The sequence below is a fragment of the Nannobrachium achirus genome, assembly GCF_963921795.1.
Source record: "Nannobrachium achirus genome assembly, chromosome: 2".
In the NCBI taxonomy this organism is placed as follows: domain Eukaryota; kingdom Metazoa; phylum Chordata; class Actinopteri; order Myctophiformes; family Myctophidae; genus Nannobrachium; species Nannobrachium achirus.
The window spans coordinates 11,927,095-11,943,591 of NC_137811.1; the positions used below are offsets into that span (position 1 = coordinate 11,927,095).

Below are 16,497 nucleotides of genomic sequence, written 5' to 3' on the forward strand. Positions count from 1 at the left end.
ACGTGCACACATAGACATTAAAGGAGGCTTGAGCCGCTGCCCTTTTATCCGTCTGTAAAACCCTCTCCAGACCATGAATGCTGTTTTTACTATGGTGAAATAAATGCAAATGCTCCCTTTCCATGCCATACGTGAAGGCAGCATTCAAGAGAATTAATTGCCTTGTCCAAACTCTCCTGAAGATGAACGCAGCATCTTATGTTGAAAGAATTGCCCTCTGTGTAGAAATCCATGCTGTTAAGCCACATCTCCAGTACTGACTTGATAATGTTTAGTTTAGTGTGGTATCAAGCACCGAAAATAGCCGACCTCTAAGCTCATGACGCGTTGCGACGTCGTTGTGAGCTTGGAGGTCTGCTATTTTTGATATTATCACCAAAAGGTCCTTTTAGATTCTCTGCTCGTCCCTGTAGAGGTGGATAGAGCAGTCAGCTCCACCCCACAGAGCCAAATAACTGCAGTGTGAGAGTAGAGAATGGGGTTTGGTCCCATTTCTTTAACAAAAAGGTTGTAATTATTATTTCAAAATATTTCTCAGACCAAAAAACTGAGAAACATTATTTTCTAAAGAATGGCAGAAATGGTCAGAGAATCTAAACAATTCCACGCGCAGAGTGGGAGGTCAGGCAGGGTCGGCGGTTGTCCAGAATTTATCGATAACAAGCAACACCTATGTATGGAGCGCCATGATGTCATCGATATGATGTCATAGGCTGGCCTTGACTCTGTATTTTGGCATGGCTGACACGGAACTCCATATGAAGTATGGGCATAAAAGGGACAAAGAGACAGATACCTCCATATATGGGCATAAAAGGAACACAGACAGACAGACGTGTACAATGGCTACCCATACAACGGGTTCACAAGTTGCATCGTAAATTACAAGACTAAGTATGCCTTTTAATACAGGCCTTTTATTGCGACCGTAAGGTCGCAGTTTAGTATGAAAACCTCCACCGGCCGTCCGTCGGTCACACGTGCGGTCGACCGCACGTCACACGTGCGGTCGACGTGTGATGAGGTCACGATGAGTCATCTATGCCCAAATATAGATTTCTAGGTCAGATGGCCCATAGAGTTTGTGATGTCAAACCTAGCAACCCAATATAAACAAACCTGATGTCAGACCTGAAGTATCCTTTTATACCCATATATGGAGATACAGAGATCTCCATATATGGGCATATTAGAAAGCCCATATATGGGCATATACGGATGACATCAGGTATATCCATATATGGGCATAAAAGGGACAAGGGCTTACAGTTAAGAGATCTCCATATATGGGCATATCAGAAAGCCCATATATGTTCATATACTGATGACATCAGGAATATCCATATATGGGCATAAAAGGGACAAGGACTTACAGTTAAGAGATCTCCATATATGGGCATAAAGGGACAAGGACTGTTACAGTAGATATAGAGATGTCCATATATGGGCATAAATGAACAAGGACTGACAAACACTGAGATCTCCATATAACCTATGGGAATATAAGGGACGAGGACTGTCAGCTTGTAGACCTATTTTCTAAATATTGTTGTACATTAAAAACTTGAAATGGGTCGTTCTGCATAGTACTTGGGATTTGTTGATGTAAATGTTCACATAGAGTGTAATAATTGGTAAAACAAACTTTTGGCCTATTTGTGGAGATAAGCGACCAACGGTCGCTTATCTCCCGATTAGGGAGTCTTACTGGTTGCGTCAGTCAGTCAGTCAGTCAGTCAGTCAGTCAGTCAGTCAGTCAGTCAGTCTGTCACACCTCACACGTCACACTCTTGCCCTGCTCATATCTCCGCAACCGTTGCCCCGATCCATGCCAAATTTTGCACACGCACTCCTTACCTGCCAAACTACAACCTCCAAGGACCCCCGGAGCTCCAGGGACCCCCAGGTCCCTGGGGGACCCCCAGATGTAAAAAATGACCAAATGTGCTAAACTGACATTTGGTCAGTTTAGCACATTTGGTCATTTTTTACATCTGGGGGTCCCGTTGGGGGCTGCTCACGGGGAATTCCCAGGGACCACCGACTCCTGGTGCTCCAGAACGGATCCAAAAGTGGTGGCGCCCCCAGTGGAGGACCCCCTACACTGCAGCTCACATAAAATGCCGTAACTCCGGCTAGGAGCGACCGGGACAGCCGGGGCCGGTACCTATTCGTCCGCCTTGCCGGCGCGGAGACCCCACCCCTCATTTCTCACATGGCCCTCTTCTAGCGCCACCATGAGGCCGATTCTTGCAAAACACATTTTTGGACACTGCTCCTACAATTTTTGCCCTAAAATCACGCAAATCGGTACACAGTATGTCTACACTCATCCCATCAACATGAATCTCTCCCATATAGCGCCACCTCCAGGCCGATTTTTAAAAACACATTTTTGGACACTGCTCCTACAGATTGTGCCCTAAAATCACGAAAATCACTACACAGTATGTCTACACTCATGTCATCAACATGGATCAGGAAGATTTTGGCAAAACACATTTTTGCCCTATTTGTGGAGATAAGTGACCTACGGTCGCTTATCTCCCGATTAGGGAGTCTTACTGGTATCGTAGTATTGCTACTTTGATAATAATAATAATAATAATAATAATAATAATAATAGGGAAAAAAGAGTACTTCCAACACTGCATGGTGTAAATGTAGTAAAAAAAAGATTTGAGCTGGGGACTCACTATGTCATATTGCTCAAAGATCTTGTTGAACTCTTTTCTGGGCATCTTCACTCCCTGTGAAAGACAGCAGAGATGGAGAGAAGGTGAACGAGAGGAGAGGGTAATCATACGCGTATTAAACAGTGATTAAAGAAAGACAGGGGGAGAAAGTGAAGGAGTAAGGTTAATGGGTGAAAGCAGTGCATTAACCCATTTAGAACGGGTACACATTTTGTGTTTCATTATTTTATGCTTTAACTATTGAAAAATAGCAGATATACAAGCTCACAGCGCGGCACCGAGTGCCGCGCTGCGAGCTTGTAGATCTGCTATTTTTGAAAAATCGTGAAAATTTGAATTTTGACCGAATTCTTTAAGTGTCTTTTGAATCCTTCTAAGATTTTTGGAAAAAACCTATGTTTCTATGTCAGCAATCTGGCCAGCCATCGTCAAAGAAAAGGTCCTTTTCACTTAACTGGAGCTCAGTTAGCCTGTTCTTGAGAGACTACTACGTCAGAGGTTCTCAAACCTTTTCATGTGAAGGACCCCCAAAATGATATTTATTTGGCCAGGGACCCCCATTTAAAAATATCTAGTTCCAGGGACCACCCAGAAGCAAAATTTGAGTTACAGACGTTCGCTTTGAAAAATGCACGTATTCAAAGATTTGCACACATTTTCACGACTTTTGAAAAAATAGCAGATCTACAAGCTCGCAGCGCGGCACTCGGTGCCGCGCTGTGAGCTTGTATATCTGCTATTTTTCAACAGTTAAAGCATTCAATAATTCTAGGCCTAAATGGGTTAAAGGTACGGTAAGTGCTATTTTGTCTTCAATGAAGTGTTTAGTAGCTCCATATTCTGATAGTAATCATCATTGCTGCTGTACATTTTCAGGTCAGGACACCAATTTCACCCATGAGAGAACTCATACAGGATACGTTATAAACAAGTGGAGTCGGAAATGAACAAACCAAATTGGAACTGGAGCCCTTTAACAAACTGCTCTTTGTGGAGTTCTATTAACTGCGACCGTCAGGTCGCAGTTACTATCAAAACCTCGACCAGCTGTCCGTCAGTCAGTCTGTCTGTCACACGTCACACTTTTGCCCTGCTTATATCTCCGCAACCGTTGCCCCGATCCATGCCAAATTGCCATTGCCATGCCCAATTCTCACATGACCCTCTTCTAGCGCCACCATGGGGCCGATTCTTGCAAAACACATTTATGGACACAGCTCATAAATGTGTTGCCCTACACTCATGTCATCAACATGGATCTGTCCCATTTAGCGCCACCTTCAGGATGATTTTTTATAACACATTTTTGGACACTGCTCCTAAAGATTTTGCCCTAAAATCACGCAAATCGGTTACAGTATGTCTACACTCATGTCATCAACATGGATCTGTCCCATTTAGCGCCACCATCTGGCCGATTTTTAAAAACATATTTTTTGGACACTGCTCCTACAGATTTTGCCCTAAAATCACGCAAATCGGTACACAGTATGTCTACACTCATGTCATCAACATGGATCTCTCCCATAGAGCGCCACCATCAGGCCGATTTTTTCAAACACATTTTTGGACACTGCTCCTACAGATTTTGCCCTAAAATCACGCTGCCACCTGACGGTCGCTTATCTCCCGATTAGGGAGTCTTACTGATTTCCTGTTTGGATGAAATTGGTTTGGACACACCTGTTACTGAACAAAGACTATAGCATAGATTACTATCAGAGAGCGTTAACTTTTTTTTCTTGTTATAAATGTTTATAATCATCTATGACACATTATCACAAAGTTGATGACATACTGTTCATAATGCATTATCACACAAATGATATGTTTATATGAAATTGAATAATGTTGTATATGCCCTATCGAATATAAAATGACATTGTATAATAAGTTGTTATTAACATTTGTATCATAATATAACACCCTATAGCATTATAGGGATGCGACGATATGAAAATGTCATGTCACGATTGTTGTGACAAAAGAAATAGCGATTTACGATTATTATCGCGATAATCAAAATCCATTATCCTGGGGTGGAACATTTGCCGAAAAAAAGCAGATCTACATGTTCACAATGCGTTTTTGGCAAAAGACGTGATATAGAGTGAAAAGAAGATTGTATCAAGTAAGTACCTTTTACCAATTATAGAGGGTTTAAGTGGTACCGGATATGCAGCTCGGCAAATAAAAGGTGAATTGATCCCAGTGCATGACGGAGGACGATATCACGATAAATGAAATCTCCATGATACGATTATCGTGAGTGTTTTTATCACGATGAACGATAATATCGCTTATCGTCCCATCCCTGTAGCATTACTGATGTTTATAAGATATTATTCCATTTCATGAGCATATGATTCTCTATGTTTAGTATGTCTAGCTTCTAATGCATTAGAAGCACTTACAGTACACTGTCATAAATGTTGCTATAAGTCATATCTAACATCTAACATATAATTAGAGAGGTCAGTCAGTCGTCCGTCCGTCCGTCCGTCCGTCCGTCAGTCAGTCAGTCACACAATGCATTTCCACCTTTATCTATTCACTCGCTTCAGCAACTGATCCTAACTTTCACATGGCATTGGCCATTAACATTATACAGACGGTGACGGAGCCCCATTTTCATTTTTCCCAAATTCAAGCTATTTATATATCTTCGAACGGGTAAGGTCTAGTGATTATAAACATGTGAATGTTATAATGCCTTATACGTGCATTATAAAGCATGTTAAATGCAGCCTATAATGCATTATAGACCCGACTTTAATATACATTATTACATCAACACTTTTTTTTACAAAGAAATATCACCTACACAAGACCTAATGCTAATTTATAGTAACTTTGTCAGTCATCTTTTTCAATTGAAAAACAGTGTTGACACATCATGACATCACATTTTGTCAACTGACCCAGGCTCATTGATACATTTGTCGTAAGACTCATCACATGCCAAAAATAGAAGATCAAACAGCGATGCAAGCTTCTTATCTTCTATTTCTGGCACGCAATGCATTGTACGGAAGACTATAAATCATGCATTAGCATGTCAATTTCCACCACTGGATAAAAGTAGAACGCTGAACTGTCAGGGATTTTCTTTCTCATAGTCTTCCATAGTCGTCAAATACGCATACAAATACTGTTGCAGCTGGGCAGGTTGCAGAAACCTTGCATGTGACCTACTTCATCATACAAAAGTGTCACACAAAAGTAGTGAAAATATCAATCTGTGATCTGCGATCACAATGTGACATGTTGTGAGCTTGTAGATATGCTATTTTCACACTTTGACTTTCTTTATAATAAATAGAATAAAATCGAACGGTTTTGGACATACAAGGTTTCCACCTGACAGCGACGATATGCTGTCGCTCTTTAGCCCGTATCAGAGTGTACGGTGGAGAGCTATCCACCGGTGGAGAGCTTTCCACCTCAAGTCAGAAAATAAGTGTAGGACATCATAGTCACTCACGGTGGAGTCCTGTACACCGTGACTGACTGGTCTAGATCGACCAATCAGTGAACGGGGTGTAGAGCCTGTCTGTCTGATAGTAAAAACAGAGAGATGTGTTGGGACTTGCGGTGTAAAGCTCTCCACCGCGAGGAATGACGTAACGTTGTAGTTTCATGACTCAAAAAGACTCGAAAAGACTACACCGCGGTGTAAAGCCTTCCACCGCCCAGGCGACTATGATGTCGGCTTTTGTCACTGGCAGTGTTGCTGACAAAGAACAGATTTTCAAGGTGGCAACACGTTGTAATGCTTGGCGGCAAGCACCACCCTGCCATGGAGTATGACTTATGCATATTGTCGCTATCGGGTGGAAACCTTGCACTGTATGTCCAAAACCGTTCGTTCTGTATTTATCATTTTAAAATAGTGAAAATAGCTGATTCTGCAAGCACACAACGCCTCGCGTTGCTATTTTCACTAAGTAGGGCTTTACTTTTTACGGGGGGGGGGGGAATAAATAAATAAACTTGGAGTTACAAGTTTTTTTTTTTTTTTTTTTTATTTTATCCCACGATTTTTGTAACCCATTTTTTTCACCCGGTGCCAATTGCCTAAGCTGTGATCCTGGGCTCTACTCTCCCTCTGCCAACCTGGGGAGGGCCCCGAACTGAGCTCATGCTTCCTTCAATGCATGAGGAGTGAGCAGGCCGCTTCTTATCACCTGACAGGGGGAGCTTCCCCGGTTGGACGTAGCGCGTGGAAGGAACACGTTATTCCAACCAGTTCCATTCCCCTCCATCAGGCGCCCCGGCTGGCCAGGGGGAGGCTTTATAGAGACCAGGATTACTGCATGTTTTTGTGAGGGTATCTACCCTAGGAGACACGGGGAGAACATGCAAACTCCACACAGAAAGGCCCTTTTGCCAACCCCACCTAGGGTGTGGGCACTGATGACGCAGAGGAGGGAACACGCCCCCAGCACCCACAGTGTCCCCCGGCGGGAATCGAACCCAGGACCTTCTAGCTGTGAGGCGACAGCACTACTGACTGCGCCACCGTGCCCCCGGAGTTACAAGGTTTTGCCCGACAGTGACGTTATGCATAGGGATGCGGTATCGGTACTCGCCGTATCGGTACTCGCCCCGATACAACCCTATTTTGCTGTACTCGTACTCGCCAGATACTTCTCACGGCAGCGGCCGATACCGAGCAGGGGCGTCACAAGGGGGAGAAAAGTGGGACTGAGTTACTAGGGCTCAAGGTGAAAGCCAGGGCCTTAATTATTTTATACTTTTGCTATTGAAAAATAGCAGATATGCAAGCTCACAGTGCCGCACTGCAAGCTTGCAGATCTGCTATTTTTTAAATACCCCATGAAGAACATTCATGGGGGGCCAGCAGTGAATCCTTGTACCCAGGGCCCAGAATTTGGTGCGACACCCTTGGCAATGAGTGCACTTCTGGGGGGTGGGGGCGGTGAATCACGGGATACCGCGGTGCGGTGCGGTGTTGTTTGCGAGAGGAGAAACAATGTCTGCAATTTGGACATATTTCAAGATTTGTGAGGATGACAACACCAAAGCAGAGTGCAAACAATGCACTAACAAAATATCAAGAGGGGGTTCTGCGGCCGCCTCGCCTTTCTCTCTCTCTCTCTCTCTCTCTGGAGGGAGGAGGAGCGCGACTGTGTGTGTGTGTGCGTGTGTGTGTGTGTGTGTGTGTGTGTGTGTGTGTGTGCGCGCGCGTGCGTAACTCACGTCTCACGTTGCTGAACGTCGCTCCATAAAACAACAACAAACGATATTTCCAAATAAAGTCCATAGGAGTCGTAGATATGGACAACACTTGTTGTCCATCTAAGGATAGCATTTCTAGTTCCCTTTATAGAGTTTAAAACGACCTATTCCACCGGAGCTAGCCTATTAGCATGGACGGGACCTGCACTGTGTGTGTGGATGGAGGAACACGTGTTGAAAAAAAAAAAAAAAAAAAAAAGGGGAAAAAAAGCGTAATTTAAATACATTTTGTATTATTAATTGTACTCGTATCGGTACTCGGTATCGGCGAGTACTCAAAATGAAGTACTTGTACTTGTACTCGGTCAGCAAAAAAGTGGTATCGGGACATATGCATATGGAGAGAGAGACCCGAAGACAACAAAAGAGAGAGAGAGAGAGAGAGAGAGAGAGAGAGTTGAAGAGAGAATGACAGACAGACAGACAGACAGACAGACAGACAGACAGACAGACATTGTCTCTGCTCACCTGGAAGCGTAGCAGGAAGTTCTCCTCATCCGGTAGGAGCCTGTGTGGTGGACATGGAACAACACATCAACATGTTGTACGCAGGCACATGCACACATAGACGTGAAAGGGGGCTTGAGCCCCTGCCCTTTTATCCGTCTGTAAAAAGTACCCTCTCCAGACAATGAATGCAGTTTTTACTATGGTGAAAGGAATGAAAATGCCCTCCTTTCCATGCCATACCTGAAGGTAGCATCTCCAGTATTGACTTGATTCAGGGTTGTCAACATTGGACGGTCAGAATCCAGGAGATTTATTTTTTGGGGGGTGCGCGGAACTCTCCTACCGGGGTCTGGGGGTCCTCTCCCCAAAACCTCTTAACAGATATATACTTTCCTGTGTTCTGTTGAATTTTGTGCATGTTTGATACTTTTATCAGGCTTGCTTTACTAGCACTGGTACAATTTCAGCCTTAAATGCCAAATGTAGGTGAATAATAATGACTTCTCATCTTTAAGTCATTACATTTATATGATCTTTCTTGCATGCATTGCCCCCAACCCTAAAGCGGGGGGTCTGGGGGTCCACCCCCAGAAAAAATATAACATAGTAGATGTAATTTCCTGTGTTCTGGTGAATTTTGTGCATGTTTTATACGTTTATCAGGCTTGCTTTACTAGCATGGGTACAATTTCAGCCTTAATTAAAATGGCAAATGTAGGTGTACAGATTTGATGACTGAACCAAAGGATTTAATGATGACTTCAAATTTTAAAGTCATTACTTAAGTGAATATGTGTCTGATCTTTCTTGCATTCATTGCCCCACCTCTAAAGCGGGGGGTCTGGGGGTCCTCCCCCAGAAAAAAATAAATAACATAGTAGATGTAATTTCCTGTGTTCTGGTGAATTTTGGGAGTTTGATACCAAATTCAGGAGAAATCCAGGAGATTTGCCAATCCAGGAGACTCCCAGGAGAGGGGTTCAAAATCCAGGAGACTCCTGGGAGATCCAGGAGAGTTGACAAGCCTGACTTGATTAGGTTAGTGTGGTATCAAGAACTTAAAATAGCCGACCCCCAAGCTCACAACGCGTCGCAGCTTTTGGTGAAAATTGATATTTTCACCAAAAGGCCCTTTTAGAAATATCAGCCCCTGCCTCTCTAACATTCTCTGCACGTCCCTGGTTGTACGACATAGCAACACTTCTCAGACCATTCAACTTCTTCAATACTCCATTTTGGTATGCATTAGACCAGTGGTTTTCAAACGTTTTCATGTCGAGTGCCACCGTCGGCGTGGCCGTCTGGAGAGGCGGGAGATTCCCCGGTGGGCCGCTAGGGGGAGTCGCCGGCCAGCGGCCGCTGCAGGTCACTGCAGTGTATATTATTATATGCATTTTATATGACGACGCCGGCCGTGGTACCTTTTTGACTCTTTGAAGCACCCTTAGCATTGCTTCTAAGCCAATCACAGCATTTGGGGGGCGGGATGTTTTACACAACTGGTTTGGGATTCTGTATAGACCTCTTTCTCATCCAATCATAGTGACTGTTTAACGTCTTCTGACAAGCCCGCTGACTATGTTTTCAGCTGTTCAAAGAGGGTGGATTTGTTGTTGTGTGTGGGTGGCTGTGCCTCTGTGGAATAACCAAGCCCAGGGACAGGCTGGAAATCTGGGCACCTTGATATAAAATTGGATATTTTGGCGCAAGGTAAGACTTTATTTAACTGTTCCCTGTGGAGTAACCAGCCTTGTGTGAGTGTGTGTGAGTTGTGCACTCTTCTCTCCAGGCTGTTTCAGGTACATATGGAGAAACGTTCATCCCATGGATACATAATGTTTCATGCTATTGCCTTGCAGTCTGTGTTTTATTGTGATTTGAAGAAGAGATGACATTATTAGTGTTTGTAGTGTTTTCTCACTGTAAACACAAAATATTCACATGAGCTAAGCTAATGTAATGTTGCTGTCTCTAACTTAACTGGTTACAGTTGAGGGTTTGGAGGAAACATTTGGTGGATACTAAGCTAGTATGCACAACTCTAAAAGAACTGGTGCACTATTGTGATGGAGCGCCTCCGTGAGGCCGCTGTGCGGCTATACGATGTATTGATGTTGATGTATTACCTTGCTTATTGTAAATCACTCTGGGTTAAGAGCGTCTGCTAAATGCCTAAATTGTACATTTTAGTGTGTCAGGGTTGCCATGTCTGCTTGTCTGCAAAGCAACTTTGGGCTTATCTTTCTGGTGGCTTTCTGGTGGCATTTTTGTGGTCTGATATTTGTTGAATTTGTACTGTAACTGTTAGTATCATGCAAATCTATGCTGCTTAGAGAGCCATAGTAAAATAAATATGTTGTGTGTGTCAGGGTTGCCATGTCTGCTTATTATAAGCAACTTTGGTCTTATTTTTTCTGTAAAGTTGCTTAAATATTAGTTGATAAATGCCTAAATTGTTAAAAGAAAATTGTGTCAGGGTTGCCATGTCTGCTTGTCTGCAAAGCAACTTTGGGCTTATCTTTCTGGTGGCTTTCTGGTGGCATTTTTATGGTCTGATATTTGTTGAATTATACTGTAACTGTTAGTATCATGCAAATCTATGCTGCTTAGAGAGCCATAGTAAAATAAATATGTTGTGTGTGTCAGGGTTGCCATGTCTGCTTATTATAAGCAACTTTGGTCTTATTTTTCTGTAAAGTTGCTTAAATATTGGTAGTTGATAAATGCCTAAATTGTACATTTTTTGTGTGTCAGGGTTGCCATGTCTGCTTGTCTGCAAAGCAACTTTGGGCTTATCTTTCTGGTGGCATTTTTATGGTCTGATATTTGTTGAATTTGTACTGTAACTGTTAGTATCATACAAATCTATGCTGCTTAGAGAGCCATAGTAAAATAAATATGTTGTGTGTGTCAGGGTTGCCATGTCTGCATATTATAAGCAACTTTGGTCTTATTTCTCTGTAAAGTTGCTTAAATATTGGTAGTTGCTGGTTACGGTTATGTTCCATTATGGGGTGTGTGGGGGGGAGGGGGGGGCACTTATATTTGAGGTCGCCCTGGGGCACAGGCAAGTAGATGGGGAAAATAGCTGTTTGTTACTGTTTATATTAATAAATAATGCAAAAAATGTTTTGCTCGCACGCTGCGCGCGCGAGCATGAGGGCTGGTCTGATTCAAATCCCAGGGCTGAAAATTGGTCCCACTCCGAGCCTGTCGAGTGCCATTATTTAATCAGCTTTTGAGCCACGGACCACCATTTGATGAGACGAAGCCTCTCAGACCCAAAACTTAAAATATTTTGCAATTGTTGGATACGATTTTGTCCACAATTCCATGCTGTATTGATATTTGTACCATAGGAGAGATAACAGGCAAAGCATTCTTCTACGTTCTCTAATTGTGTAGACTTGTAAATCAAGTAATGAAGATGATTAACAATAATTCTAAAATGGCTAGTTCCATTCCTTGATTCTGATTGACTGGTTGATGTGGTATATGAGACTATAACCCACACCTTGAATCAGTTTATATCAAAACCAGGTGCGTTATTTCTTTCCACAGTGTTCCACAGTGCACCAATTATCTGCACCTGTGTCGTTTCTGCTGCCTGGCCGGGAACTACATTCTTGCAGAGCAGACCTTATTGTGTATTATTAGTGAAATAGAACAGTTTTAATTGGCACATGTCTATGATTTTCATGTTGCAATATTGTGACCGTTTTAGAAAAGCAATAAGCCACGCGAGGGTTGTGGTTACTGGCTGAGAGGGTCGGAAACACTCAGCTCCGCCTTGTGTTTCCCAACGCCTCTCAGCCGGTGTATAATACCCCGGTAACCACTCGCCTCTTGTGGCTTATTGCTTTATTTTATGTACTCTTGAGAGGGTACAAAGAGTGTTTCATTTTACACTCTCAAGAGTTAACACATCGACTGCCCACCAGGTGGCGCCAGTCATCCCCTCTGAGTGCCCCCATAGCACTTCCATAGAAGAATACGAGGCCCTGTTGCGTCAATGCATACGTGATGACGTCACTTGGTCACATGAGCGCAGACAGGATGTTATTGTGTAACTTACTGTATGGGCTAGTGTTGATCATAGCTGTTCACTGCCGATCAAAATTTGGACATTTTGCCGCACGCGGCCACAGTTTTATCCATAAAACAAACATCGGAGATAAAGGGCTTTAAAGATGGGGAAATGCATTGGAGTATACGGAGAAAAACGGCCGCGCGATGCTCTCGGCGTCGACTCGAAGCGACTAGCGGCTAATGGGCTACATCCAGGCTTAGCCCCGAACTAACGGTGAGATATAAAGTTATACTGTAATTACAGTAAACACGTCCAACGCGTCGTGGGCCTCCAGCGACATCAAAGAAATTGTCGCGTAGACACCTCGTGGGCACCCGCTGTGTTAAAGATCTATAGGGGTCCATCTGGTTACCAACTCTCCATTATTTAACTGGGGACCACCTGGAACCCCCTCAAGGACCACTGGTGGTCCCCGGAACCACTGGTTGAAAACCACTGCATTAGGCCATTGGTTCTCAACCTTTTCAGGCCATGATCCCTACAATAATCATATTTGAACTGGGGACTGGGATAAGCACTTGGAATTGTGGGAGTTGAGGCATAACATTTTCGGTTCCACGGATAAATATTGTGAAAATAGCAGATCTACAAGCTCACAAGGCTTCGCAAAGTGAGGCGTTGTGAGCTTGCGGATTGACGGTAAATCAGTGGTTCCCAACTTTCCTGGATCAGGTCACACTTGAAAATGTTCATAAGTACCCATTTAGCGGTATCACAATGAAAAATAAAATAATCCAAGGTTTTAAAGGTTTTATATTCATTTAATTTATTAAAGGAATCCTCAATTACTTTTTTTTGTCGATTACTCACCCCATGGAGACTTGATTTTTTATTTTTTTCCCCCTTGCATTCCTAACACAATAATTTGATTATAATAAATGTACCCCCATAGATTTTCTTTTTTTTTTCTTCTTGGGGGTGAACTATATGGGGCTTTTAAGCCGTGACATCATTTTGTAGTCCAAGCAGATTTATTGTCAATATCTGTCCCTCGCTATTTCAACAGATCCAAGACAAAAATAACGACTACCACTTTCCTTTCAACAACAAAGAGAAGGAAAATTAGTAAATAGTAAAAATAGTAAAAAGATTCGCTTTTTTGGGGGGCAAAAGTTCTCCTCTGCCTACAAAATGATGTCAGACTTAACAGCCCCATTCCTTTAATATATCATCAATACAATTTTAATGTTTTGCCAATTCTTTGGAGGCCCACTTGCAATAATCCTGACAGCCCACCAGTGGGCAGGTTGGGAATAGGGACGGGACGATAAGCGATATTATCGTCTATCGTGATAAAAAAACACTCACGATAATCGTATCGTGGAGATTGTATTTATTTTGATATCGTCCTCCGTTATCCACTGGGTTCAATTCACGTTTTTATTTGCCAAGCTGCATACCCGGTACCACTTAAACCCTCTTGGTAAAAGGTACCGGTACTTATAATATATGTACTTGATACAGTCTTTTTTTCACTCTCTCAAATGTCTTTGCCAAAAAATATCCGTTCTACATGAAATGTGAAATGTTCAGTTTTTTTGGAAAATGTCCCGCCCCAGGATAATGGATTTTGATTATCACGATAATATCGTAAATCGCGATTTCTTTTGTCACAATACTTGTGATATGAAATTTTCATATCGTCCCATCCCTAGTTGGGAATCACTGTTTTTGTTTGTTTTTATTTTTCCTCAGGTATAGCACCAACCTGGCCATCTCTGACAGACACAGCTTCCCGTCGTTGTTGGAGTCAAAGATCTTGAGCTGAAAGAAAACGCAGCATTAATGTCCCGTTACCGAGGATCTTTGCTGCATGTCTCTCCCCATCTCTCTCTTCCTGTTTCCTGTCTGCCTCTACAGTGCAACTATAAAATAAAGCCCCCAATGCCCCCGAAAATATATTTAAAAAAGTGGAATATTTATTGTTTATGAAAATGGCAAATAACATGAGTATAATTGTTCTCCATGTAATTTGAATCTCCCATCCAGTAGCGCTTTGGAGGCCGGACGTGACCGGACACCGTGTGGCCAATATATTTCCCACAAGCATGCGCGGCACGGAACAGTGCTGTGCATACTAGAACGCATCCCCATAGATTCGAGTGACAACGCGCCATATAGCCTATAATGAAATGGCTATATTTGCATAACAAGTTTACCAGGTTTACCAGTGAGTGGTCTGCAGTGCATCCCCCCTAGATTCACAAGCCCAAGTACCCTATTCTTGTGGATACTTTAACACCCACTGTAGGTTTTCAGGGGTGACTGCATGCATATCATACATGGTTCCATTATGTGGTATGTAGGCTACTGTTTGAGATTCGTTCAAAGCAAACTTTGTTTCTCTACTAGCAGCGCTGTATTTTCTAAATGAATTAAACAGTTTACAGTTTACAGTTTAGGCATTTAGCAGACGCTTTTAATCCAAAGCGACTTACAAAAAAGCAGATAATACATCACTATAATAAACAAGATAACATGTCAGAATATCAACAACAATATAGCAATTCATTAATTAATAATTAATTAGATTAATCTAGAAAATAAAATCTTAAAGGTCCATGAAACACAAAATCACTTTTTCTATAAATATATATTATATCAATGAGTCCCTTGTGATAGGGAGCAGTGATATGGTTCAATTTGCCCATATAGGCTTGGGGATTCAGAGCTTTCTGCTGTCTCTGTAGCTATTTCTGTGTACTTCTAGGTCAAAAAGAAATCTTTGGCGCCACTCATTAAATATTAGCTATCACTGTTCTATTGTGTAATGTGACGTAGGCATATCTAATTAATATTAACGTTTGTTTTACAGAGTCGTATCAAGGGGGGGCGTGGTTTCACTGTATGCTTGTTTCAGCCAGAGAGAAGAGCAGGCGCTGTCAACAGACAGTTACACTGTGTGGTGCCTGTGTTATTTTCTGTGTAGTGTAGTGTGTGTGTGTGTGTGTGTGTGTGTGTGTGTGTGTGTGTGTGTGTGTGTGTGTGTGCGTGCATGCGTGTCGTGACAGTGCACGCACACACACACACACACAACGTCCACACACGAAAAATAGCAGATCTACAAGCTCACAACGCGTCGCGAAAGCGACGCGTTGTGAGCTTGTATATCGGCTATGTATGTAGCCTAGCTAGCTAATAGCCGTAGAGCCGAAACCAACGTGTTTACATGAGAAACATCTGCTGCTACGGTTGTTAGCTAGGCTACATAGCTACATAGCAGATAATAAGCTGAGCTTGTAGATCTGCTAGTTTTCGTGTGTGGACGTTGTGTGTGTGCGCGCACTGTCACGACACACACACACACACACACACACACACACACACACACACACACACACACACACACTACACAGCAAATAGCTATAGCGCTAGCCTAGCGTCCATTCTTCACTGGTTCCGTGGTCCAGAGCTGGAGAAAGTTTGTCCATGGATAAAAGCTCAGACAGCTTGTTTGTAAAATACCTGCACATTTTAATTGGTTATAGAACATGGAGTTGCCGAATCTTTATACTTTTTACACCTCCAATGGCTGGTTTTAAAAAATGTTTCCGAAATGGAAAAGCAACAAGTGACCACTGCTGACAGCTTCGCTCTGTCTCTCTCTGATAGAAGACGCATTACTCCGCCCCTCCCCCCACAACGGCAGATAACCACGCCTACATTTCAGATTTCTTTTCATGTTCTGAAATCCCATAAAACAAATTAGAGGCGGGGTTTCATGCTCCTTTAAGTAACAATGCAAATGTAATTAACGTTTTCCCACCATTAGATCTGCTGAGATCCGTTCTTTCTAAATAGCCTCTAGAGGCGCGTGTGCGCGTGTGCACGTGCACGTGATGTCAATAAATGACTGTCCGCCCTGAAAAGAAAATCCCAAAGCACAAGCACCACCTAACCCTTTAAAAGGTGCCATGTCATAGTTCCGACCTCCCATTCTTCCGACCCGACCACCTAAACCTAAACTTAACTCTAACCCTAACCTCAGTAAAACTAACG

General features: G+C 42.8%; 1 protein-coding gene across 1 annotated transcript in view; it reads right to left on the reverse strand.

Annotated features, from left to right (window-relative positions):
• calb1 (calbindin 1) overlaps positions 1-16,497 on the reverse strand; it is a gene marked incomplete at both ends in the record, with an annotated part of 73,889 nt that overhangs the window by 7,768 nt on the left and 49,624 nt on the right. The window contains 3 exons of the mRNA XM_080737433.1: positions 2,697-2,750; positions 8,427-8,466; positions 14,207-14,262. Of these exons, the coding sequence (XP_080593559.1) occupies positions 2,697-2,750; positions 8,427-8,466; positions 14,207-14,262 (150 nt within the window). The remainder of the gene's footprint in view (positions 1-2,696; positions 2,751-8,426; positions 8,467-14,206; positions 14,263-16,497) is intronic.